Source organism: Nelumbo lutea, chromosome 1, assembly GCF_056320005.1.
Source record: "Nelumbo lutea isolate HS-2025 chromosome 1, American lotus-T2T, whole genome shotgun sequence".
Taxonomy (NCBI): domain Eukaryota; kingdom Viridiplantae; phylum Streptophyta; class Magnoliopsida; order Proteales; family Nelumbonaceae; genus Nelumbo; species Nelumbo lutea.
This window is the reverse complement of record NC_142684.1, coordinates 100,801,097-100,827,817: the sequence shown is the minus strand read 5'-3', so window position 1 is coordinate 100,827,817 and position 26,721 is coordinate 100,801,097. Positions and strand designations below refer to the sequence as shown.

The window sequence follows — 26,721 nt, the reverse complement described above, 5'->3', positions numbered from 1 at the left end:
TGCCACGTGTAAGTGTTCCCAAAACCACTCACATAAGAAATATCTTATAGTTTCCAAGTTAATATACTCGCAGCATCAAGTTTTCAACACAAATTATCATCTTAGTTTATTGATTAATGTAATAGAAAATCAGGATGAACCCATTAAACTTTTCCCACTTACAACTCTGGAAAGCACTTTCTCTTTACTTCATATAGCTTTTACGGATGGTGCTAGTGCGTGCGAGGGCCACTCTGCTTGCCTTTACCCCCCAGAGTTTCTCGAGAATGCGACAAAGCCAGATTTTTGAGTATTAGGATTTGCTTGAATTTGGTCTGGCGGATTGGACCTTTGCAAAGCTGTCATGTTTTTCATTCCAATAATTCACTTCTTTTGGCCTTTCTCGGTCTCGTGTACAATGAGGTTATTTCATGTCAAGGTAAGTTTCAGAACTTCGCCATGAGAAAGAAAGTCTGTCCCATTTGAATTTCATTTGTTTCGAAATCTTATCCACGAAGCACTGTCCTTGAATGGGATTGAATCCAAATATGAATTTCTTGTAGGAATAGGATTTATATTTCCCCTTCCAATCGTAGTCTGTTTGGGATGGGTTGGAGTAACCCGTCTAACCAAATGCATACAGGCATGTACATAAGAATGCATTTCATCAACTTCTGCCGAGTCTTATTTCCTACTATTTGAGGCTGAGACAGAAGAAACCATTTCCACTTTTCACTGTCCAGGACTTGTTTTCTTGTTTTCAGTTAAAGCATTAGACTTTGGGTCATCTGTCGCCATCTCAACTCGATAATTAGTCTTCCCTTGGGCTCAGTTTGGAAGCAGTACAAATGCAAATATGTAGTGTAAATACATACAAAATAATATAAAATATAAGGTTTTGCACTCTACATATTTGCATTTATACTCCTCCCAAATTCGGCCTTATTTTCCAAATCAACTATAAAGTTCGTAGTCAGAATCAAAATTAGAATCGGAATCCCATGTAATCAGAATTAGAATTGCCTATTCCCCGACTGTTTGGTTGATTCAAGAATCAGGATCGAATTCAATAAAATATACATGATTCCCAAAGAGGGTGGTGTCGGGTAAAGAGAAATAGGGTTGGGGGTTAGTCACTTTTTTTTTTTGGCCGGCTGGAATGAATGTCATTCTGCCAAGAACGAGAATTGAAATCCCATTCCACCCAATCAAACAGTTGGAATTGTTGTCCCAGAAAAAAAAAAAAAAAAAAGCCAGTTGGAATTGAAATGGGTCAGCAATTTATTTAAATGCAATGGTAGAAAAACGCATCAATGACAAACATGAAACACCCTCTGACATTCTTTTTGTTTTTTTTTTGTAAACATTTTTTCTTGTTCTTTTTGGATCTTTGGAGTTTAGAGACTATTTATAGGTGCTCTATCATTAGATGTTACTACACTGATGACTGTTCATTTATTTCCTGGTATACTGTTAGCAGTTGGATCATGGATGGTGTAGATTTGATGTCCTCGTCCATTGGCGGCCTTTTTGTTTGCACTGCAATGAAGAAAGGCACTCATTACCAGCATTCAAGAGTAGAGGACCAAGAGAATTGCAGTTGGTCCCAACCACCAAGCAAGGAAAGCCTTTTGATTTCATTTTGATAAGGGGCCATCAAATAAAACAGCTATACCAAGGGCTTAACAATGGGTATTATGATATGTGATTCAAACCAATGCAGATTGCATATTAGTGTTTTCTTATGCTTATGACCTGGAAGTGAACAATTAACTTGCATCAACAGCATCCTAAAGAGAGACATAAACAGAACTGCATTGGCTATCAATTTCTTGTTTGCTTGTCAGCTTGTTAGCTTCAATTCCTCTCCTTTATATTCTTAGACCCTTTTCTTGTTTGTTTAAATGATCCTTCCAGTCCATGTAAGACTCAACCACCATTTATTATTTTCTTCAGTCAATCCTAATACATAATTAAGAGAGTAGACAGTTGAAAATCCATGGGTAATACCAAGAATGAACTCAATGAAATGGCCTTTTTTCATGTAAAGCTCTTTTCCAGAAACAAATACAATAAAGGGATCCCCACACCCAAAACAATTACATACAGATGGATAAATTATATATTTGCTTTTTTTCTATATTCAGTGTAACTGTGTACAGACTCTTCATCCCAACGCCCTTAAAAAATGTTTAGACTGAATATTACATGAGGAAGAAAAAAACTTTTATCGGTGTAGTAGGTACCTGAAACTGAACTCATATGGAATCACTTGTACTACCTGTGAAATAGGCTCTCTTCTCCCTCTTTCCAGGCACTTAACTGCTTCCTGCCTGAGTTCAGTAGGTAGCTGGAGGCACAACCAATCAAGCAATGACTCCAAGTCCTTTGCAAAGTCGAGTAGATACCAGTCCAACAGTTTGGGGAAAGCCAATTTGTTTGATGTTGAAATACCGACTGCTGCTTGTAAGTAATCCCTCTTAGCTGCTTCTAGCTCATTCTCAACCTGTGATGCTGTATACACTCTCACCTTCATTTGACAACATTTAATTCTGTATTAGAAGTAGCAGAGAGATCATCTTAACCAAAAACAACACACCAGTGAACTCTCTCTCTCTCTCTCTCTCTCTCTCTCTCTCTCTCTCTCTCTCTCTCTCTCTCTCTCTCTCTCTCATTACTGGGAAGGAAACATAGGCAAAGTATGGTAAAGTGAACAAAGTTACCGCAGGAGATGACCAGCTTCCACAGGAAAGTGCAAATGTAACCAAGGGTTCAGACCACTCCAGGCCAAAGATATTACGTGTAGTCATCTCATCATTTTTGGTACCTTTCGTATAGGTCTGATCAGAAATCACACGAAAAACGATAGTTGATCAGCACCAGAAATACTCTTAATCTGGAGAACAATCCCCATCCCACCAAAACAAAATGAAACTAAGAAAGATCACTTTTCTACTCTGCTACAGTACAGACACAAAAGAAATTGAAACTGAGTAGAACTTACATGTTTTGAGTGGTAAGGCAGTCTCAGGATGAAATGCTCAATTGTCAGTGCATTCAGCAAGTGACCACCTACATTTATTGTTGCCTGATATATACAAAAAGATTGATGCATCATTGTATGCTTTTGCTGAGACTGGTATAGAAATTTAAGGTTTGAGCATCTTGAACAAGAAGAAATCTAAGGTCCAAGTCTTTTACACCACACATTTTCATTTGGAAACTCCAAATGATATATCCTAGCAGTAGCATTTGGTTAAAAATGAAGATGACCATAGTCTCAGGATGAAATTCCTTTGTGCTTTCTTATTTATTTGGGATAGGCAACAGTTCAAGAATCCATTGATCAAGTAAAAGAGAAGTGAACTTCATATATCATGTATCTTTGCATCCCTCTAGAGTGTCAATGTCAATGTCAATGAAGATATATGTCATAAGAGTCCAGGAAATTGTCTACAGGCTGGATAAGTGTAACCATTATAGATGATAAACAATCAAATTGTAGGAAGAATCAGAGGCTTTGGATAATTAGTTTTCCATTTTTTGCCTCCCAATCCACTTTTTGTTTTTCCTATTTTCATGATTGGTAATCAATAATCATGAAACCCCTTTCTCAACAGAATAAAAGAGAAATATTCCCAAGTAAACCTCCATGAGCAACTCATGCTGGAGGTCATATTCTCATATCTAGTCTATCCATGTTCAGTTATGGTGGTGTACTGAAGATAAATCTCATAGATTTGCATTCATTGATCTCAACAATGCAAAAGATACAAGGATTTTAGATTGTGACCAGAATTTGAGTTACAGCAGTAATTTAAATAGAAACAATGAAATATATATAATAAATGAAAATGAGGAAGCATACAATATGGAAAGAAAAAGGAGTCCTGAATAACTCTTACCTTCTGCATCAATGCAACAACCTTCTGAGGACTCTCAGGTATCCCATACTCCAGGAAAGCCTGAACCATTACGGAGCAGTAAATAGCCTTTTCTTATCTCCACTTAATATGGGTAAGAGTAAAATGGACGTCACAGAACAATGCAACATGCAGAAAAGAACATAACAAAGAAAGCATTTATGAAAATTGTACTGTTTTACTTAACACAAAGAAGTCAATTCTGATTTATAGTCATTTTTGCTCGTACATTCATCATGCAGGAATTATATATGTTGATCCAGAATGCAAGCTTCTGCTGATGGGTAAGACCCTGCAAGTTGACAGACACAAGTCTTCCAAGGAGCAGCCTGAAAAGTAACAAAATATCTTTGCTGATCACTTTCTTATGGCATGAGTAAAAGAAACCAATCTAATTTAGAGTTCAAAAACTTACTTCAGTCTCCGGATTAGAAACAAAGAGTTTGTTGTTCGATTTGGATCGATTGAACTAGCTTCAATCACACATAGGTGTTTATATGGACCAATATCTCTCTTTCCAAATTCCAAGCAAATATCATAAGGATCTATGAACTCTATTTCTTCAGAACTTCTATTAGATGTTAATCCCAAAAAGGCAGGCAAAATATCAAATTCCATTCCCTTATTCTTGAGCCTGCTCATCCTTAAGAAAATGCTTGACAGGCACTTCAGAATGTCCTCAGAAATTTTGTTAGCACTGCTACTTCCGCCTCCTGGTATTATTTCTTCGGGAATAACTGAATTGCTCTCTTCAGCACTCTCTTGGTTATTGACTCCACATTCTCTCTGGACATTCAGAAACCCATATTCAAATTCATTGTAGTAGTAGTAGTAGTAGTAGTAGTAGTAGTGGGGGAAGACATCCAGGACTTCTCTGTATTAAAAATAGGTAAAACATACCTGAAGCTTCAGAGGATCCAAACGCTTATCTACTGATCTATGCTCAATGGAGGGTGGCCTCCTTATTTGAGTTTTGACTTTAGCATCTGTGTCTTTTGGAGATTGCTTATTATTCTTTGTTGAATTAGTGCAGGACTGATTCTCTTTTCCACGCCCATCTTCCAGAAAAGTTGAAAATGAATGAGTTCTCCTCGAGAATTGTTTCTCAATTGCGGAACGAGTAGCACAATGCCCTGTTCGATTGGGAATGGGCTCAGAAGCCAATTGGGTTGAAGCCGAAGAATTGACAAGGACAGAGGGTAAAATCCTTGCAGTGGAGGTCGCCAAACTGCATTCAGCTTGAGAGGAAGCCTTGACTTGTTCCTGTTTGGAATTTCGACATGGGTATGGTTCACAGAGTTCCTTCAGACTCTCAGTATTCTTCTTGGAGGATGATATGTAGACAGCTTCCTGATAGAGGCCTTGTCTGAAATTCAAAACCTGCTCTTCAAGCCGAACAACCTCCTCTTCCAAAACAGCCACCTCGGCAAGAAGCTCCAATGTCTGCAATAGAGAAAACCAAAAGGCCATGTAGAGACACACAGATAATAAATATTGGGTTATTCTCATGTTGGTTCATGAAGTTATCTGTGCACCTCGAATTTTTCTGTTCCGGCATGTTTTCCACTAATGCCATTCGCCCTTCTTCATTTAGTTCTATAAGTATTATTTCTTATTCTGGCTTATAGGAGGGAGGAGAGGAGATCAAGTGCAAACGAAAAAGATATTTAATTTAATAAAGAGTACTAACATATGGAGGAAGGTAAGGAGGAAGACGAGGTAAAGCTCCTAAAGGTCTTGTGAAAGCTCTCTCCAGAGCTCTGTGAACATTCTCTTCATGCCTAAGCTTCTTTTTTAGTTTATCAACCTGCAAATTTGAAATTTGAACAGTGACCCAAATCAGAAATCAAAAGAGAATAAAGGATTATATGAAATCTAAACAATCTTTGGTTAATAGAGGGAAGCATATATACATCTTGTAGTAACGCCATTTTCCTTTCTCTGCTTGAGTGACGTCTACTTGTAGTTGCTTTCTGGGAATCCATTAGTCTGTTCTCCTGAAATTCCATCTTCTCCTTCTTCAAAAATCAAATAAAAAGAAAAGAGAAACGATTGATCACTCTCCCATTGCTTCTGGGAAGAAAAAAAAATGGTGAAACCATCCTATTTTGATTATTTGATTACAGGTCAAAGTAGATTTTACAATCAGCATGAACAAGAACAAGGTAAAGAAAAAACTCAGCTTTTACTTTTTAAAGGAAAAAATACATATAGGAAGTGAAGACTGAAGAGAACATTTCCATCAAGAAGAAAGGGATAGTTTAAGAAAGGAGCCAAATTTCCAAAAATTTGGAAACCAATGTGGTATTTTCTTCATAGATGCATACTTTTCCATTTTTTCTCTGAGGTTTACCCTTATGAAATCTCTCCACCAAAGATGAATCAATATCCATAGAAAAATCAGAAACCCAAAACGGAATTTCCCCGGTGCTAGCTACTTATCAATTCTATGAAGAGATTTCACGGTCTAGAGATTCCCCAGTACAAAAGCGACCACGTATTTCAATAAGAAACAGAGGCTCAGTTCGGATATTCATCAATGGAGCTTACTTTTTCATGTTTCATTGGAGCTTTCATGGTCTGCGACGTCGTCCGGACTCTGGTATTCATTTTTACTTTCTGATGAACGAGATAGCACTGAGAGGAAGTAAAAGCAACAATAGCAGCAATAAGTCAATAACTGAAAAATAGCTGTTTAAGAAAAAAGAATCCAGAGATAGAACGAAAAAAAAAAAAAAGTGGTAGGAAAGGCATGGAAATTGGAAACAAAGACGGAGAAGAGAAGAGAGACCTTGAGAAAATTTTCATTATTTTTTCGAGAGCGGGAAAGTTGAATGTAACATCCCAAATACTAATCCCTGCATCCCTCGATCGAAGTGAAACAAAACGACAAAAACCACAGGAGAAGACGACGAGATTTCGAGCTAAACGTCATGGAAGGAAGCCAGACAGAAGTAGAAGAAGAAGGTTAAAGAAATGAAAATTAGAAGCTTAAAAAGCGTTTTGAGAGAGACCGAGGACAGAGCCAGAGATTGTGTGTGTCTCCTCACTGTTTCTTTCTTCTCCGTAAATTGTAAACCGGAAGCGTTTAAAAAAGCGTTTCGAGAGAGAGAGAGAGAGAGAGAGAGAGAGAGAGAGGTGGGTGACGAGTTCAGTCAAAAACTCGAAGCATGGGATGTGGGTTGGGGCCGAGTGGTGGTGGTTTGGAGCCAATAATAAGCTTGAAGTCTGTAACGGGAAAATGGGAATAATGGGATGATAAATTGATAATCAATACTACTCACAAAAAGATAAAAAAATAAACACAAAAAGCTGCCCCCAGTCACATGGCTTCCAACTAAGCTTTTGTAAATGGAGGGAAGAAGGGATGATCATATTACCATACTAATTACATGGTAGGACTTAGGACTTTAGTAGAAAGGGAGGGGTATTTTAGGAATGGGGTCATGTTGTTGGTTGTTGGCACGAGCAATGCTTGCACGTGGAGTCGCATAAAGCAGAGAATACATCTGTCTCTAGGTTGGCGTGGAGCCAAATGTGGACCGTGTGTACCAATCACAGTCAGGCGCCATTCCTCACTACTCACTCAGCGTCAGCACTCAACACTCAGGTGGTGGTGGATGGTTGATCATGAAATGAATCTTCTTCTTCTTCTGGTCCACTGTGAAATGTGAATGTGCTTGTACATTTGCCCTCTTCCCTCCCAATACACAGGTAGTGTATTGTGGGTAGGGGTGTCAATTGGATCAGTTTTGGTCCAATTCAATCCGGTCTGAATACACTATAAATGGATTAGGTCCAAATTAATCTAATAAAATATTTTGGATTATTTTGGACCATCTAATTCAATGTTTGGGCCGTTCAATATGTTTAAAGGGAAATTGTCTAAAACAAGTTCAGCATTTCTTTAAACTCACGACAATTTTTTAAAATGTCTATGGAATCCCATGTCAGTGATTTTTATTTTCCAAAATTCACCTTCCGTTAAATGGCGAATTAAGGGAAAAGGGTCTCTCTCTCTCTCTCGTTCTTGTTTGAAGGTCGCTGCCGCACAAAACTGTTTGAAGATTTGAAAGAAGACAATCAGAAATTTCAAAGATTTTTGATGTTTTGAAACATTTGCAATGTATTCTTTTGAATCTGGAATGTAAATCGCCATCGAGGGTTCTACAAATTTATGCAAAAAAGATATTTTTGTAAATTTTTATCCTATTGTCTGAATTTTTTTTTTTTTATTTTGTTGCAATAATCTTTGGATCCAATTTTATTTATTTTTTGAAAAAATTTATCATTTTATTAGTTTCTTTGTAATTTTTTTTCTAAAATATATAATTTTAAAAAATATCATTTTTTAATTTTTTCTTATTTAGTTGATATTTTTAAATTTTCATCATTTTATGTCTTTTTGTGTAGGTCCTTATTATCTTTTTGAAAATTTTATCACTTTCTTGTGTTTTTTACAATTTTTTACTTTTTTCTATAATATATAATTTTTGAACCTTTATCATTATATGTATATTTGCAATTCTTTTTTTATCCAATCTTTATATTTTTTGAGTTTTTTGTCTTTTTCAGTTTTCAATTTTCTTGTTTTTATTTTGAATTTTTAGTGTTTTGTTATAATTTCCAATGTTTTTTTATAATTTCTGCTTTTTTACATTTTTCCATTTTCTACATTAATCTATAAATTTTTCTGTATCTTTTTGTTATTTATTTTCAATTTTTATGTTTTTCTATAATTTTAGGTGTTTTTTCTACAATTTTCATTTTCTGATGTTGTTTTTCAATTCATATATTTTTTTTCTATTTTTTGTAATTTTTATGTTTTTATGTATTTTATATTTGAAAATATTTTTTGAACATTTTCCCTTTTTTTCATGGTTTTGTAGTTAAAATATTAAAATATATAGGTATGTATTTTATATTTTTCTATGAAGGGTGAAATGGTAATATATTAACTCTCGTTAGTCTGTTTAACATCAAGTTAGTGACATGGTGAATCTTAGACATTTCAAAAAGTTATGGTGAATTTAGGCTCAGTTTGGAAGGAGTACAAATGCAAATATGTAGAGTACAAATTCTGAGCCTCAAGAGAAATGGTGAAAACTCATGTTGAGCTTTAGACAATTTCCCATGTTTAAATTGATTATAATTTAGATTTGTTCTAATCTAAACCTTATCAATGGACCCGGTATTTATTCAACCTGATCCAATCCAATATCAATAAAAATTCAATACCAATAGACCATGTCCAATCCAATATAATAAATACTTTAGACCACTAATTCTGAATTGGTCCACTTCAATATATCTTATTGATCTGTTTAATTCATCCAAATTGATTTCAATTTGGACTGGTACAAGAGATTTGGAATAAGTTTAAGCCTTGAATTCTTATCCACTTTTCTTTCTAAACTCACAAGAGTGAGACACAACAAGCATGAAGTATGTACGCATTGGAAATGTGTCTGATGTTATTCATTGGGAGATGTTCCCAATATATGGCAATAGGATAAGAGATGCAGAGTGGGGCCGCGGAATTGCCCAATGAATGCAGAGCCTGAACAGGGTCCAACTCATCATGAAAGGGATTAGGGATGTAAGCAAAATGAAGCCTTGTAATCGTAGAAATAGAGCTTTTGGATTGAGCTCCTAAGTCCAAACGGATGGATCTACACTCTACCATACGATTTGTATTTCGTACAAGCAAGGAGTGAGAAAGAGTGGACGGAGTATTGGAGCAGCACGCTTTATGAATTTATGGACCGGGGGGGACATGAGAATTTGAGATGAAATGCTTCTATTTCTGTACATCGCTTTTGGATTGAGCACGCATTATTATAAATTACGATCCCTCTTTTTCCTTTGCCGTTTGGGTGGGGAGCAGCTCGCCTAGCTGTTAAGCCCCTTCGAATCCTGGCTTTTAGTGTAATTTTCCCTTCCTCGTTAATTGCGGTGGGACGTATTTTGACAGTATAGGAGATAATTTAATTAGTACTAATTCTTCGTACAATTATTTATCTTCAACTAAAAGAAATTAAAGGTGAGGGACCCTCGTCGTATTATGAGGACCAACAAACAAAAATTCAGATAAAGTGAAGAAGAAGAAGAAGAAGGAAAAAAAAAAAATTCTTTAACTGTTAACAGAAGAGAAGAGTTGAAAAGTGTTGGATATGCCTTTAAAGATGTGGCCTCGCCTCGCAGAGTCAGAATTGAGACTCCGTCTGCTGTTGCCGGTCCACTGAATTCAATTCATTGGGTATTACATTCTTTTGGATTATAGAGGAAAAGAGGAAAGAGTCAACATTGAAAGGAGCCTTCCTTTTTAAGTCAACTAATTAAACGTTGGGTGCAATTTTAGGGACCCTTTAATCTTGGGATCTGTCCTCGTTTACTAATTAAACATCATCCTTTCACACAAACCAGCTTTTTTAAGCTTTAATATTAGTAAGTGCTTTAGGTTCATTGGAAGTAAGATTTATTGAAGAGAGCAATGCACCAAGTTAGACATAGTGTACATCTTTCCATAAATTTAATATATAATAAGTACAGAAGATATTCTCAATGTGCCGTCAGATACTATGCTCTCATGCTTCACTTTACCATCAAATTGTTTGTTAATTCATGTTTTTTATATTTTATGTAATTTTGATATTTTTATTATATTATTATGAGTTATGACATTAGAAATTGATTGTTTGACCAATATGATTAAACTAGTGACTTATCACGCAGGACGTAAAATTAATTCTGTTTCCAACATGTCAATTTTAAAAAGGACTCAGTTATTTCCGATTGTCCAAGTTCAAGTTCAAAATCAGATACATTAATCCACATTTGCATTTCAAAATTAGATCCATTTATAATCGAATCCGATCTAGATTCATCCTAATCTGATTATGATTTGTCCAATAATATTAGTATGTATATGCATATATTTATATAATATTAATATAAATTTATTGACGAAGTTATTTAATTTCAACCATTAAATAATATTAGTATGTATATGCAGAGTTTTATTATGGGCAGAAGATCCAAAGTCCACTAATAGGATGTAACTTGGGCTAAGTTAATTCTAGATGGGGTCTGCTCCCAACAACCGGTCCGAGCAGTCATTGCAGCCATGGCATAGAATAGGGAATATCTCCCTTGTCTTCCCTGACAAGATGTTCCCATGCCTGTTGGGACGCTATGCTGAGCCCAGATCTAAATTCGGTTAATTTGGGTGGAGGTCAATCTTAACCAAATTAATTACATTAAAACCTCAACCCTAACCCTAATTCTAATTCAACCTAACACCCGATATTCTCAATCTTAACCCAACCGAATGAATGCTTGGGGTGGGTTTAGCTTTACCTAATATCCACTATATCTATAGTACTATTAAAAGTAAGAATAAGGTCTGAATTGTAGAATTTGTATTGACTGAAATACTCTTATTTTTTAATTTGGTACTTCTTCATTGTAACCGAAAAGAAATGTAATTTTCTTGATACTACCTTTAAATCCACTCGATTCCCTATCATTAAGTCCATATTCAAGCTATTGACTCTCATTCCCCCTTATTGAATCCTGTTATATTAAATAAATGAGCTTTCCAATTTTTTTTTTATTAAAATGCCATGTGAATTTTCTCTAACTATGAGGGCATAAAATGTAATTAGACCTACTAGTTCTTATTTCATTCAATTCTCTTTCATTAAGTCCTATATGTAACGTTAGGAGTGGTAATTTTTCACCCAATCCGTTGAACCCACCCAACTCACCCTGTATCTAACCCGCCCATTTACTTGGCGAGTTGTGTGATCAACCCATCACCCAACCCACCCATTTAAATGGGTTGGGTTGGGGATAACTGTTGGATTATCCATTACAAACATAAGTATTAATTCCTCAACCTTTTTTTTCTTCATTTGAATTAAATAATTTATAATTAATACATTAATTTTCTATTAATTGTTGACTATATTTAGTTGTCTTGAATCAACACACTTCACCCAACATAAATCCAAATCAATTTCACCCAAGTCCGGTTCAGTTAAATGCAGTTTGACCCAATCCAACATATACCGATCCAGGTCAACTAGAATTTGAAATAGACCTCAAACGGGATGGCTCGATATCGCTTGCTTTACCCGGTTTGGGTCGTCCGGTCCAAACATTATTCACACAGCCTGGCCCGACCCGACACAAGTTGATCTAGGTCAACCCAAATTCGAAGCGGGCCGGACCGGGTGAAGTACCCCACTTGCTTTACCCGGTTCGGGTCTTACCAATACAACCCGACCCGAACCAGTCACGGGTCAACAATGCTAGCTGACCTAGATTCTTTGGAGCCTCTGGCCTGGGACTAATCCGAATCTGGCTCAGTCTGGTCCGAATCAGTTCAGTCGGGACCTTGTTCGGCTAGACTGGTCCAGATCTAGACGGTTCAACCACTCTTGATGTGATTAGCTCAAAGACAATCCAATTAGATAGTTCAAGTTGATATGACCGGTTTGAACCTAAGTGGTTTGTCAAATCCAAAGCCCGAACATAGTTAAATGGCTTTGTTGCTTGTGTAAAAATAATGGATGTAATGTGATTTAAACTTCCACCACCTGTGTAAATAACAATCACTATTACCACTAAGCTATAACCAACTTATTTATTAGGATGGAGTTAGATTTTTGTTTTAAGTACATAAATATAAGATTAATGGGTTTGGGCGGATTGGATTGGGTTAAAGCAGGTTTGGGCTAAACCCAACCCATTTAATTTTACATAATTGGGTCATTAACGGGTTGGCGGGTTAAATGGGCTAGGTTGAAACTCAACCCAAACCAAACCCAACCCAACCCGCCCAATTGCCACCACTATGTAAGGTATTAACTCGGCTTCCTTATCACTATATCCAATATTTTAAATATTTTGTTTCTCACCAACAAATTTTACTAATTAAATCTATATCCAATGATTTTGCACAAAAAAAAAAACTATATCCAATAATTTTGAAAATAAAAAACCTATTCATATAAAACTAACTTAAAAAATGAAACTATTTTTTCTATGCAGGAGGGGGTAAATGAAACTATTTTTTCTATGGGTAACCAATGAAGTTATAGTTAAATAATAAAAGTTTGGGTACATCTCTCTCTCTCTCTCTCTCTCTCTCTCTCTCTCTCTCTCTCTCTCTATATATATATATATATATATATATATATATATATATATAACAAAAATCAATGTGATAAAAAAGAAGTATCACTAATGATGAAAACAAACTACAAAATTTAAAATCAACCCATAAATGAAACCATTTTTTTTCTACTCTGGTGGTAGGTCAATGGTTAAACCTTTTATGTCAAACAAGTCAACCCATGATTTCAGAATTAAACAATAAAAAATTTAAAAAGATAAAAACATAAAAAAATACAATAAATTTTTGTTGAAAATATTTGGGTATGCCTTTCATGTTATGCATTTATCTTGTTAAACAAAAATAAGTGTAATAAATAAGAATTATTTTTGTTAATGATATAAGTAGAATAAAAAATTAAAATTAACTCAAAAAGAAAACTATTTTTCCATCTAAGTGGTCGGTCAATGATCTAATTGTTTAAGTAAAATGGGTCAACAAAAGATGTCATAATTAAATAACAATAATAATAATAACAATAATAATTAAAATTATATAGAAATATAAAAAACTACAAAAATATAGAAAGTTTATAAACAAATTTGACAATCTTAAATATTATACATTTATCATATTAAACAAGGATAAATGTGATAAATAAAAATTATTTTTAAAATTAATTATGGAAATGTAAATGAGAATTTAAGACACTCAAAAATAAATAAAAAATGTAAATGAAAATTTAATTGTGAGTCAAACCAAAGATGTCATAAAATAAAAACTCAAAAAGTATATAGAAATAAGAAAATATAGAAAATAAAATAAAAGTTGTAGAAAATCTGTACACATATTTGGCATTACATATTTATCATATTAAAAAAATAAATATGATAAATAAGAACTTTTATTAACAATGGAAATATCATCATCATCCATGCCTTATGTCACAACTATATAGGGTCGATAACATGAATCCCGTTTTGCTAATCCGTTTCATTCAATGCCATATTAAATTATTAGTGCTTAAATCATTTCTTACTACTTTTACCCATGTTCTTTTTGTTCTACCATGAGCTCTTTTAGTCCCTTCAATGTGTAACAAGTCACTTCTTTTAATTGGCATAATTAGTGGTCTTCTATGCACATGTCCAAAAAAGAAATTATAATAAAAGAATTAAATCCACTAACACATTGTATTTGTTTATTTTTGTTTCATGGGTATAAACCGGATAATAAGGATATTAAAATTATTATTATTGTTTAAAATTGTGTTGCATCTACACATTCACATTTACTACTATATATATAAATATGTGCACACATTATACTTCAAAATGATATACTTAGAGATATCATATAACAATAAGATCCCGTTTGGTTCACGGTAATAGGGGTTTGAATCAAACGGTTCCAATTATTTAGTTGGACGGAATTAGAATCCCATCCCATTCCTAGTGGAATGGCATTCCCCCGTTCCAGGAAATAGCCATTCCCTCCCCCTCCCTTTGAAAATGAAATCTCATTCCAATTAATTTAAATTTCCATTTCAATTCCTAATGCCTGGATTCCTCAAATCTGCCGGACGTCATAGGTGGTAGTTGGTCGTCTGTCAAACTATAAAATAAAGAAAAAATAAGATCTATGAACATCCAGAAGATTCTACACGTACAAGGTCTTTTGTTTTTGGGGCTTGGACAGTGGTACCTAATTCGTACTAAATAATGGTGAATGGGGAGATTGAGATTTAAGAATTTGAGATACAGCTGAGGTGAGAGACATGAGGCACTTTGTTTTATTATCTTTTTTATATATCAAAATATATGTATAGTGGCTACTGACTACTACTATATAATATTATAATATGGGGCAAACCGGCAAGCAGTTATATGTGTATTTTATTTGGTATAACTTATCTGAAAAGTCTTGGATGGCTTCTGCCTTCTCAGTTAGTTTCTTTTATTTGATTTAAAAAAAAATTAAATTGGATCTTATTAATTATCTCTCCGATTTGAATCCAAATTGCCTGGTTAAGCTTAAAAAATAAAAGAAAATGCACCCAAATCACTCAAATAGTTTTATTTTAAATTGAAATGTTTGTTTTTCTTTTTTTCATTTTTTAATTTTTGATTTTATATCACTTTTACAAACAAGCAATAAATATTTCAATTTCCCTCTATTCTCTCCTCCAACTATATCTCAAAAATAAAAGAATTCATTATTCTGTCATAAAGTATCTCTAATTCTTATTCATTCTCTCCCACCTATTTACATATTTTATTTATAAGAACTTTTAAATTATCTCCAATTCCCTTATAATCTCTCCACTTTCTCATAAGGCCATAATAGTGTCTTACTGAGTAAGATTTCGTTTTCCAAATCAAATCCTTAGACATTCTTTTTACGGAATCGTGATTTTCCTTTTTTGTTAATTTTTATTATTTTTTAGAAAAAATTTACCAGAACCGGTATAAAGGCATTTTGTATTGTTGTATACTATGATGTTATTTTCAACATTTTTCCATTTGTTTGACTCATGGTTTTTAAAATTGACCCGGAGACCGAACTGGTCAGGGGTCCAGTTATCAGGTCGAACGGTTCGACGGTTCGAATCGAACGCTCGGTCCGTTCTGAAAAAAATTAAAAATTTTAAAAAATAAAAAGGTCAAAACCATTCAAACAATTAAATGCCTGATTTAGCGGTTTGCTGACCAAAATCAACGATTTTAGAGGAAAATCCAATTTTTGAGGAAAAGGGAACCGATCACCTGACTGATTTCCAATTTTTCCAGTCCGATCATCCGATCCGGTCTGGCTTTAAAAACCATGGTTTGACTCTATCACCAGATTCCAATGTCCTTACTAGCACACATTTGGTTGTCAATCATATTAGACCTTTCTCTAATCGTATAGGATTTATATCACAATTTTAGTTTGGTAAAAAAAATTCTACCAAATATATTGTTTTTAAATATACGGGTGAAGGAGATGAATATTTTGGATCCATTTGACCTGTTTAGCAACTAACACGAGGTCAACCCAACTCAGTAATACAACTATCTATATCACATACATTGTTTCCATTCTAGGTTAATATTTACCTGTTTAAAGACAAATGAGGGTCAAGCCAATGACCCATACAATTGATCTTTTCACTATTTTTCAAATACTAAACTGCTTAGTTAATTAATGATAACATAATTACATAATTTTAAAAATGAATAAGTTTTAATTCAATCTATTTCATTTACTTATTTAAAGTCCTAACTTTACTAATTAACTCTATTATCTTAATTAAATCATATAATAAAAATAACATGATACTACAAAATTTGTTGATAAAATTAAAATGTTAACAAAATTATTAGTTTTAAACTTAATTATTATTAAATTAAGTTCCCCTAATCCATTTAAAAGTAACAAAAATTAATACTAAGTAAAAAGTTAGTAAAAGTTATAACAATTTAATAAAAAATAAAAATTAATACAATTAAGAATGTTATAATGATCCTTCTTGGGGAGCAAGTTGGGTGGGTTGGGTTGGGTTGAGTAGAGGGTCAACCCATGCCTAACCCTAAGTCACCCAACCTGAGCTTAACCTAACATCTCAGGTTGGCTTGGGCTTAGGCGTAGCCCAATTTTCAAGTAGAATTGTAGAATAGATTGATAACATGTATATATATATATATATATATATATCATAAAATGTTGAAAGTTCAAAAATGTTGGAATTTAACCCAATATCATAAAATGTTGGAAGGGCTCAAATTGGATTAGATCTGGATTAAGTTACCCAAAGGATTTTTGGGTAATAAATAAAAAGACTTCGAATTTAACTCAAACTTTTCCCCATATCTCATTTCCATGTTTACTTTTTGATGTTCACTTTTCAACTCAAAAAACAAAGTAAAAAAGAATGTAAGAAATATTAGAAAAAGAAATAACAATCCAAAGACAAAAGCAATTTCTCATTTAGCTAATGTTACTTAAACTTAAAGCTAAGGAGGATAGGAAAGAAGTAGGACTAAGAAAATAAGAAACAATAGACCAATAGCCAAGGATGGAAAACACTCTACATTAGTGAATTACATGTTCGATTCAGTTACGGTTTGATCACATGAAAACCGATACCAACCCAATCCATCAATTTAATTTCTTACAAGAACCTTAACCAGCCGATGATTATAAAAAACTAACCAAATCGAATTGAATCAGTCCAATTTGGTCGGTTTGGTCGGGTCACCCCTAAGAGCCGTCTAATAATCTGATAGTTTTCGGAACGAGAAAATTTTGACTGATGACACGTCCCTCTCGGGGAAATAAATTACTATGAATATTTTTATCAAAAAAAAAAGGGTGGTACTCCGACAAGAGTATTAAGATGATTAGATCCAGACTGTGAGTAGCTGTTAGAAAATACCAACAAAAAAAAAGCAAAAGACAAGAACCTAATGTAATATTTCTACAAACCACGTACACAACCAACTTATATGATTTCATAATTTGATCGATCGCATCGTACGTGCGAAAAGTACTTTAATTAATTAAGTAGTTTAATTAAATAGGGGCATAACACAATATCCATCCACGTATATAAATTATAATAATCTCCACTGTGGTCTGTAATATATAGTAAATGCATGCAACGATGAATCTATGAATTGATAATTAAATGATGGCAATCTGTCTTAATTAATTCCCCTGAGCTGTTATATAAAGTGTTACCCATCAACATTAATATCTATTGTCTCCCCAAACAGAATAAATTAAATCTACATAGATGTGTATATGGATCATCTCTGAGTTGCATATATATAGTTAGGTCCCTTCTGTAAAGCACCAGACTTCTAAAATCCAGCAGGAGACGCTCCTCCAGTCTTCCACAATTAATGAACACATGTTAGCTAATTCTTCTGTATAATTCTTATTAATTGACTGGAAATTAAAAGGAGAGAGACATGAATATATAATAGGGAGAGGGAGAGGGAGAGAAGAAAATACATAAATAATATAGGTAGCAGTGGTTTCGTTTATTAATTAGAAGGTTTTGAACCCAGCTAGAGGGTTGGTTTAAGGCCCGTCTATCCTCTGAATCACTATCTGACCCAAAATACTTTCTATAGGGACATTTCAGGAAAACCCCCCGATACAGTCGATATGTATCGTAATTAATTTTGAACCTTATGTAATCAACTGATTGCTAGTATATAAGCGGATTAGATTGTCTTAAAAAGTTATAGAGCACACCTCACACTAATCTCACATACATCGTGGCCGTGCATTGGAAATCTAGATGTATTCTTATATCAGGAATACGGGAGATGTTCTTAATAATGCCCAACTGAAAGTAATATGAGGCTGATGTGAGGAGCAAATCTAGATTCATTCTTATATCAGGAAGATTCAACATGTCCGCCCTATACCCAACAAAACCAATTTGCCACGAGATAGATTAATTCCTTGGTCATTCTGCCCTTCAGTAAGGGCCAGTTTGATCATAATAGTTGAAATGACTGAACTAAATAACCTAATATTGCTTATGGATAAAAAATCAAATAATAAAATGTTCGAAGGTATAATAATCAACCCAACTTCAGATTTAGGAGCTTGCAACTTCCTAACAACTTCAACAACTCCAATTCAGCCACTTCAGCTATTATTGAACGGCTCCTAAGCTGACTTGACCCGCTCTAATAATCCAATGTATGATATGCATAAAACCATATAAAGCAAACTTAAGTGCTAAACATGGTTTTCAAAATTAGATTGAATCAGATGATTAGACCAGAAAAACCAGAAATCGGTCAGGTGATTGGTTCTGTTTTATCTCAAAATCATTATTTTGTCAAAAACGTTGATTTGGTCAATAAATCGTTGACCCAGGCGATTAAACCGTTCGAATCATTCAGCGATTTTGGCCATTTTTTATTTTTGTCAGAACAAACTATCCATTCAATTTGAACGATCGGACTGTTCCACCCACAAACCAGACCCCTAACCAGTTCATTATCGGATTCGGTTTTAAAAACCTTGGTAATAAACACTACCTGAAGGCATTAAAAAGATACTAAGAAAAAAGAAATAGCGATCTTTTGTTTTCGTTGATTACCACAAAAAATGAAAGGTTATTCTTTCACCATCTGGTAGGGTTAATCTTTTCCACTAGGAAAAATTTGGCTGTTGGGGTTCAACACTGTGGAGAGCAATTTTAGAAATGTCACATTATCATGATGGACAAACTAATAATTGTGCCCTATTTTATCTTGATTTTAAAGATAGACATGCCCAACCTAAAAACGCTCTCAACAACAAATGAATTAACTTTGAACAACAGGTCACTGCAGTGAAGCCCACTGGCCATATATATCATACCACAACCACATTCTAAGTTTCTTGTAACCCATATTTATGTACTCATTGGACAACCTCTCCTGCTTAACTTACGGAAAACTTTTGACTAAAACACTTTGCCACGTGTTCAAAACAATCTGATCAAAATGATGGTCACCCCGATCAATCTCCTAAACCTAACACTTAATAGCTTAATGCTAAGTCATAACCATTCTCTCAAAAATCCTTCCAGTATCATACCAACATTCTCACGTTATCGTTTGAGAGTAGAGATTTGCTTAAACCCAGCTTTGGCCTTCGGGAAAGTGATAGAAACATGTAGCGAGTCATGACTCTCCACCAGAAAACCCCCACCCAAAGAGGCCGGGAGTGGGTCCAGCATTCATTTTTTTGGGTGGTTTAATTTTGGAGTGTTAGATAAATCTTGATGTGATGGATGATAGTTAGGGTTCCTTTTGAGTTTTGATGATCTCCCATAGAATAGAATAGAAGTTTTGAGTAAGGAGGGGGCATGTAATGACGTGCACACATGAGTACTATTTTATAAAAGAATAAAGAGAACACTTTGGAGAGCTTTTTTGCTTTTTCAGAAGTATGGCCACCTCGCAATGAATGGAGTCATGGCTCATGTGCCATTGCCTCTAAAATGATTGTACCCTATTACGGTTAATGTTCCCCCTTCGTTATTTATTTATTTTTTGCTTTAATTTTTCATATAATAACTTTCTAGTTGTCAAAAAAAAAAATTCATAAAGAATAGAAAAGGGAAAAGAAAACAAATTAATGCTATTGCAATCAATTCACCTCATATTTTTTAACTCAAATGAATATTTGGGAAACTACATGATATTTTGCAATATCATCATCGTCATCTAAGTCTTATCCCAAATATAAAGGATTGGCTTCATCAACTGTTCCCCATTTCATTTTCTTTAATGTTACATTCATTGTTAAATTATGAATTATTAAATCATTTCTTAATATTTCAATTCCAGTTATTTTTTGGTCTATCCCTAACTCTTTTGGCTCATTCAAACACTACTTTCTCTCATTTTATAGTTGAAAATATACTTGTATTTTTTGTTTTTTTTTTTATTTAAATTGTTATATTTTATTTTTTTAATAATTTATTAATTTTTTTAAAAATATTAAATTGATTCAAATCAGATCCAAATATCTTTCTCATCATATTCGAATTCAAATTCATGGATCGAATTTGCTCTTAATCGATCAGTTTGTATCCCTAACCACGTGTATCCTTGGAGAAGAAAACGAAATTAAAATCGTTAGTGGCAACCCTGAACATCTACAAATCAAATCAGTGTAGGTTTCATTTGGGTAGGTTGCTACGGCCAATGGCCAGCTTAGATATGTAGCTGCGTACATCATAGCCAAGCCCAGATTCAGGGTACCTTTGTAACTTTTGTTTATTAGTTTTCTAGGTTTCGTAGGTTGGTTGGAGAAAAATTTGGTTTCGTAGGTCAGTTCTAATTGTATGGCTCAGATCGAAGGGATCTGTTTGGATATGTCAAAGGGTCATGTTTCTCGTTTCATTATGTGAGCACGAGTCCGAAAATAAAATGTAAAAACACCATAAAGTTGTGGAAATCATGAAAAGGATAAAAAGCAGCCAAATGCCATGCAAAAAGGCCTCTCAGGGCGTGTAGTGCGGGATTAGGATGAAGAAGATTCAAGAGTGGCACTTTGTAATTTAATTTTGAATTGGAGTAGAACTACTATTCAAACATATTCCATTCAATTAATACAAATGTGTAACAACCAATCTAGCGGGTTTCCTTCCATATTCCTACAGTAAAGCTTTTAGCCTTTTCTGCAATTGTGAGCATGTGAGCTATTTGCTACCCTATACCCCCTCACAGTGAATTCACAAAATAGATTAGGCTGACTTTGGGAGTGCTTATTCAATAAATATGTGATTATTATTATTATTTTTTGGGAGCACTACCCCAGTTTGTGTAGTTTTTTATATTTTCCTTTCTACCCCCCCCCCCCAAAAAAAAAGTGTTTATTGGACAAGTGCTTAAAAATAAGTATTTATCCTAGTAAGCGTTCATGAGTATTTGGTGAAAAAATACTTTTTCAAACAGGGGTGGTATAGGTATTTTAAAATGATGTGGTGGGTTAAGATGAGATAGAAAGTAAATAACCATTCATTAAACAAGCAATTAAAAATAAGCTTCAAATTCGACCTTCTTCAATAAGTGCCCATGAATAAACACTTATTTAGACTTATTTTCCAAATGCAAAGAAGTGCTTATTAATGTAACCCTGACCTAAAATATGTGCTTATTCAAATAAGCACTCCCAAGTCCCAAATATGGGCTAATACTATTAAAAAAACAAAAAAAAACCTATCCTAAGATCTGGGTGGCGTTTGGTATTGATGACATTTTTCAGAGTAACAACGCTAGTTTAGTGCCAAATAGGCATTTAATAAAAAAAAAAAAAAAAAGTGCCCCATTTATTGTTTGGTTAAGCAGTTTAGCTAATAAACACTTGTTTTGTATTATGTGAAAATTGTTTATCAGTAAACCACCAAAAATGACATTTTTCAGTTCTATGGTGATTTTTTTTACTGTTTGGTGCATGTAGCACCTAATGGCGATGAATTGTAAGAAAACATTTAAATTACTTTTTTCTCATTTTTAAGACATATTCAGAGAAAACATTTATCAATTAAATGCTTCTTACTCAATAGATTTGATTTGTGCTTGTTTGCATTACTTGTTTTTACCAAATCCAACGGGACACGACTTGTCTCTTAAATCGGGCACCTCTTCAAACAGCCTCTTACAATTTTGCATTGGGAATATCTTCTCATAAAAATAAAGCATATAAGTACAAAAAATTCTATAAAGACTATAAAACAGGCATTGCACTTACTAAAGCTGAACGCTAAATGACTCACATTGGCTGTGTTTGGTTTTGTTGGCGTTTATTGAAAAAACGTCACCATATCAGTGTCACATAGGTGTTGCATTTATTATAAATGAAGCCAAATAAAACAACTGTTTGATTTCACCATTTATCAAATAAAATGGTAGAAAACTGAAACAATTTTATTTTGTGCATTTGGAAAATGTCAAATTCATGTTTCCCCAATACCCCAACATTTTTTAAACCAAATGCTGATGTGGTATATTTTAATAATTATTAATCTGAAGTAAAGAGTAAAAAAAATGTTTAAAATAAAAAAATACAAATAAACAACCTATTCATAAACATAGAACCAAATACATACATTTTCAGTACACAAATCGCCTGAGTGGGGATTATCTCATCATCTGCCTTAATGAAAAAAATTAAACGAGGGCTACCTCTTCTATCTCATTAATAGTGCAAAGGGCTTGAGCTTCTTCCTCATTAATTAATTAATGGCAGAAGGCTCAACATATACATAGTCCAGCATTAAAAGGAACAACTTTTGAGGAGGTTCTGAATCTCCATTCCCCAGCACGACGTTACCTTACCTCCAGGAATCACGATCAATCCAACCAGAGTTGGGTTGTATCTAGTAACGGCGCGCAACAAACCCAGTGAATTGAATGAGCTAGCCTTTTCTTTTTCACCACATTAGATTTTATCACAGAGAAATAAAGGGCCAAAATTTAATAAATAATACTAGTTTTTTCAAGGCTTTAAAAATCAGACCGGAATCGTTTTTGCCACCGATTCCCGGGTCAAAAGGTTCGACTGTCTAATTCAAATGGATGGCTCATTTTGATTTAAAAAAAATTAAAATTAAAATAATTAAAACAAAAAATGGTCAAAATAATTATTCAGATCAATGGATCAACAGTTTCAATCGCTTGAATCAACGGATCGCTGACTAATGATTTTTGGACCCAGGAACAATTTTAAGATAAAACGGAACCAGTTGCCTGACCCGATCCCAGATCACCTGGCTGACCCTCAGGTCTGGTTTTCAAAACCATGAGTCTTTAATTACTATTCACCAACTAGAAAATTGCTTTGAATTTTGGTCATCAATTTATTAGTAGAAATAGACGAATAAAAAGTAGAAGTGAAATTGAATCTGTACGGGTGCAACTTAGGCAGGCCCAACCCGAGTCTGTGTTGATCCCGGTCCATAATTTTATATGGCTGAGCTTAAATTTTTGGGTTGGGTCTAGGCCCAAAAGTTTGATATTTAAATTATTTGGGTTGGGCTTGGGCCTCATCCTTAAAAAGCCCAAATCTAGCCCAACCTTATCCCAGTTCGATTATATATGTACATATACATATGTAAACATATTTGCATACATACACACACAAACACACACACACACACACACACACACATATATATATATATATATATATATATATATATATATATATATATATATATATATATATATATATATATATATATATATTTTAATTAACTATACATATATGCATTCATACAGAAGCCCAATTATTAATGGACTACCTTAGCCATCTAATGCCACAAGCCCAGACTAATGTCAGGATTCAGTTCGATTTCGGTTAAAGGATTTTCAAAAACTGGTAATACCACCAGTTCAGTTTCAGAAAATAGCCCATAGCTCAATTAAGCAAACCATGAACACCCCTATGGGACTACCTTAGCTATTTAATGTGATGAATTCAGATATCCTGCAAACAAAAATTTTGTACACATAACATTCGATCGTACATTAGAAATATCTTTTTTACATGTATGATAAATTCATAGGGGATGTTGCCATTGTGAAACTGATTCCCATGCTTTCAAAATGTATGCAGAGTTTTTGGTTGAAGGAGAAGTAGAAGTGGCGTAAGAATATATTTACGTACGTGTGCAAATTCAATCATTCATGTCAAATAAATAAAAGAAAAGAATCACTAATGTTTATTAATATATATATATATATATATATACAGTGTAATTAATTCTATCATCACCCAAGGACCAAGGTTGCTTTCGACAGTCAACCAATTTCACAAACACATTAATTAAAGGCTGCTGCACACCTATTGCCTAACCCCACATGATTATTGTTGAAAGAACAGAAGGGTTCCTCCGAGCCATGAGCCAGACCCGAAGGACTGGTTGCCATCCTTAGTTGCTGTACATCATGTGGTCCACGGGATGGTCGATGGGGTGTTATTTAATCACTACCACTCCATGCCCGAATCCACACACCTTAACTCCTTCAAGGAGTATCAACTACAAGGACCTTATCATGAATCCTGGATCAGTTGGCCAAAACTTTCTCAACCATGCATCAATGTCTACATGTATTTTGTATTACTTTCACTTTTAAGCTGTGTTTAATTTATTTAATCCATCTATGACATTATGATTGCAGCCGGTTGCCTATATTATATTTATAACACTCTTTTAGGATCAGTTTGGAAGGAGTACAAATGCAAATTTATAGAGTGTAAAATCTTGTATTTTGTATATATTTGAACTGTACATATTTGTATTTGTACTCCTTCCAAACTGAGTTAATTTTTTGAGAATGAAACTTTGATTATACATGTTTAGCATCAGAATAGAACCTATGGCGGAATGAGTTTTTCACCATAATATAATGTCCGTGAGCAAATTAACGATAATAATATATTATGTCACTTATTCAGAGGTCTCATTAACAGCTCAAGCTGAGTTTTTAGGTTAAAACTATTTCTTGATAATCAAAGTATGTTTGGCTAAGTGATTTAGTGTTTGATCCCCGTCACTTCCATTATGTGATTAATTAATTAAATTTCAGCACAAAGTATGAATAAACTTATCCGCATTTCAAGCCTGATAATCTTCGCATGAGGAAGATTGGAGAATATAAATCTATTTAAGGACCTCACCTAACAGCTCATGCTTTTGGGTTAAATGATTTCACAGCATAATATGAATGCATATTTGACTAAGTGGTTTAGTCTAATATTTGATCCTCTGGCCAGTCTCATTAATTATAATTAATTAAATTTCAGTACAAGTAGTATGAGTGGGCATATATTTATCCATGCTCAAAGCCCAATAAGTTTTCACATGAGGAGATGTATTAGAGAATAACGACCTCACCTTACAGATTAATCTTTTAGTTGAACCATTCCTTGACACATCATAATAATAACAGGTAGCACTCAATGAATGGCATGGTATTCACTCTACATAAAGGGATGACAGGAGGCTTGGTATAAATACATAAAGGGATGACAATCCAGACAAAAAAAAAAAAAATGCAAACGGGGTTTGGTTTTGCCTTGATTATTCACTCTACAGCGACCACTTGTTTGTTGCTTTATTTTGCCAGGTATGATGCAAGAGAGATGGTCCCGAACCCATACATAACAAAGCTTTATATATATCAGTAAGCATAAAGTTTTCTACTTCAAAGCGTTGTGGCTCATTGGTCTGTCCTCAAACACACACATTCTATCGTCAACATCAGTGAACTGGATGGAAAGTCCTTTACTCCACTTTTCACTTAATTACTTTTGTTTCAATCTTCCATACGGGCTTACTAGCATTATCATGTGACGCCCCTTCATACTCCATTGCCTGAACCAAGTCTGGGTTAACAGTGTAAAGCTGTTTCTACACGTGCACGTGAGCCATCCAAACTTTTTACTTCTTAAATTATTTAGAGAGAGAGAGAGACTTAGGGGCGAAGTAGGGTGGACCATTGCAAGTTCATGATACAAAAAACCTTGTCCCTCCATAATTTCCCATCACTATTTTTATTATACTGCTGCAACGATAATTTACATCTGTTTTATCTCTTTTGTCCTTGAGGTTGTGTTTGGTTGTAATATAAATAAATTTGCACTGACACAAAATTCTGACAGTGCAAATGATTTGAGTGTAAATTCTAACTTATGTTTCAAATTTTAGCTTATTTTGTTTGATTGCAGTACAAATAAAATAAATTAAGACATGAAGGAGAATAAACTATAAAGTAAAACCCAAAATAAAATTAAACGAGAATTTGCATTTTTTTCATTTGCACTCTCATGCATTTGACCATTTGTACTAGTGCAAATAAAATAGCACTAAAACCAAACACAATCTAAGCTTCTATTTGGAAGGAGTACAAGTACAAATACAAATTTGTAGAGTAAACAAATTGTATGTGTACTCTTTCCCAACTGAACCCAACCTTTTGCCATATAGAGACAGCAGCATCATTTGGCAGCAATGATGCCAAATGAAGTTTGGTAATTGCTGAAACCTCTAACATAGTGGCAAGTAGACCGCTTATTATAATTCTCTAAAAGGAAGCATAAAAATGTCTAAAACACCCATACAGTTACTTTTAACCAAAACATTTATTTTTCAGACTTTCTCTTAATAATAATGCTAGCCCAAGGCAGCAAAGC

At 34.0% G+C, this 26,721-nt stretch overlaps 1 protein-coding gene and 1 long non-coding RNA gene across 2 annotated transcripts; one reads left to right on the top strand and one right to left on the bottom strand.

Annotated features, from left to right (window-relative positions):
* Positions 1–219: 219 nt before the first annotated feature.
* Positions 220–4,238, top strand: LOC148876433 (uncharacterized). The gene is made up of 3 exons (XR_016105958.1): positions 220–418; positions 1,460–1,671; positions 4,145–4,238. It is a non-coding gene; the product is annotated as an uncharacterized LOC148876433 (long non-coding RNA).
* On the bottom strand, positions 1,996–7,221 carry LOC148876432 (uncharacterized). Its single transcript, XM_088967037.1, has 11 exons — positions 6,694–7,221; positions 6,453–6,539; positions 5,816–5,920; positions 5,593–5,709; positions 4,803–5,345; positions 4,318–4,688; positions 4,132–4,231; positions 3,885–3,944; positions 2,984–3,067; positions 2,703–2,819; positions 1,996–2,509 (listed from the first exon to the last, which is right to left on the bottom strand). The coding sequence occupies exons 2-11, from the start codon at positions 6,510–6,512 to the stop codon at positions 2,207–2,209; spliced, it is 1,860 nt and encodes a 619-aa protein (XP_088823163.1). The 5' UTR covers positions 6,513–6,539; positions 6,694–7,221; the 3' UTR covers positions 1,996–2,206.
* Between the last annotated feature and the right edge of the window lie 19,500 nt (positions 7,222–26,721).

Excerpts from the sequence above, each read along its gene's own strand:
- LOC148876432 (XM_088967037.1), bottom strand. The coding sequence starts at position 6,512 with ATGAATACCAGAGTCCGGACGACGTCGCAGACCATGAAAGCTCCAATG. Across the intron at positions 3,068-3,884 it reads TTGTTGCATTGATGCAGAAG|GCAACAATAAATGTAGGTGG; the intron begins GTAAGAGTTATT and ends TGTATATATCAG. Across the intron at positions 2,820-2,983 it reads TGCCTTACCACTCAAAACAT|ACCTATACGAAAGGTACCAA; the intron begins GTAAGTTCTACT and ends ATTTCTGATCAG.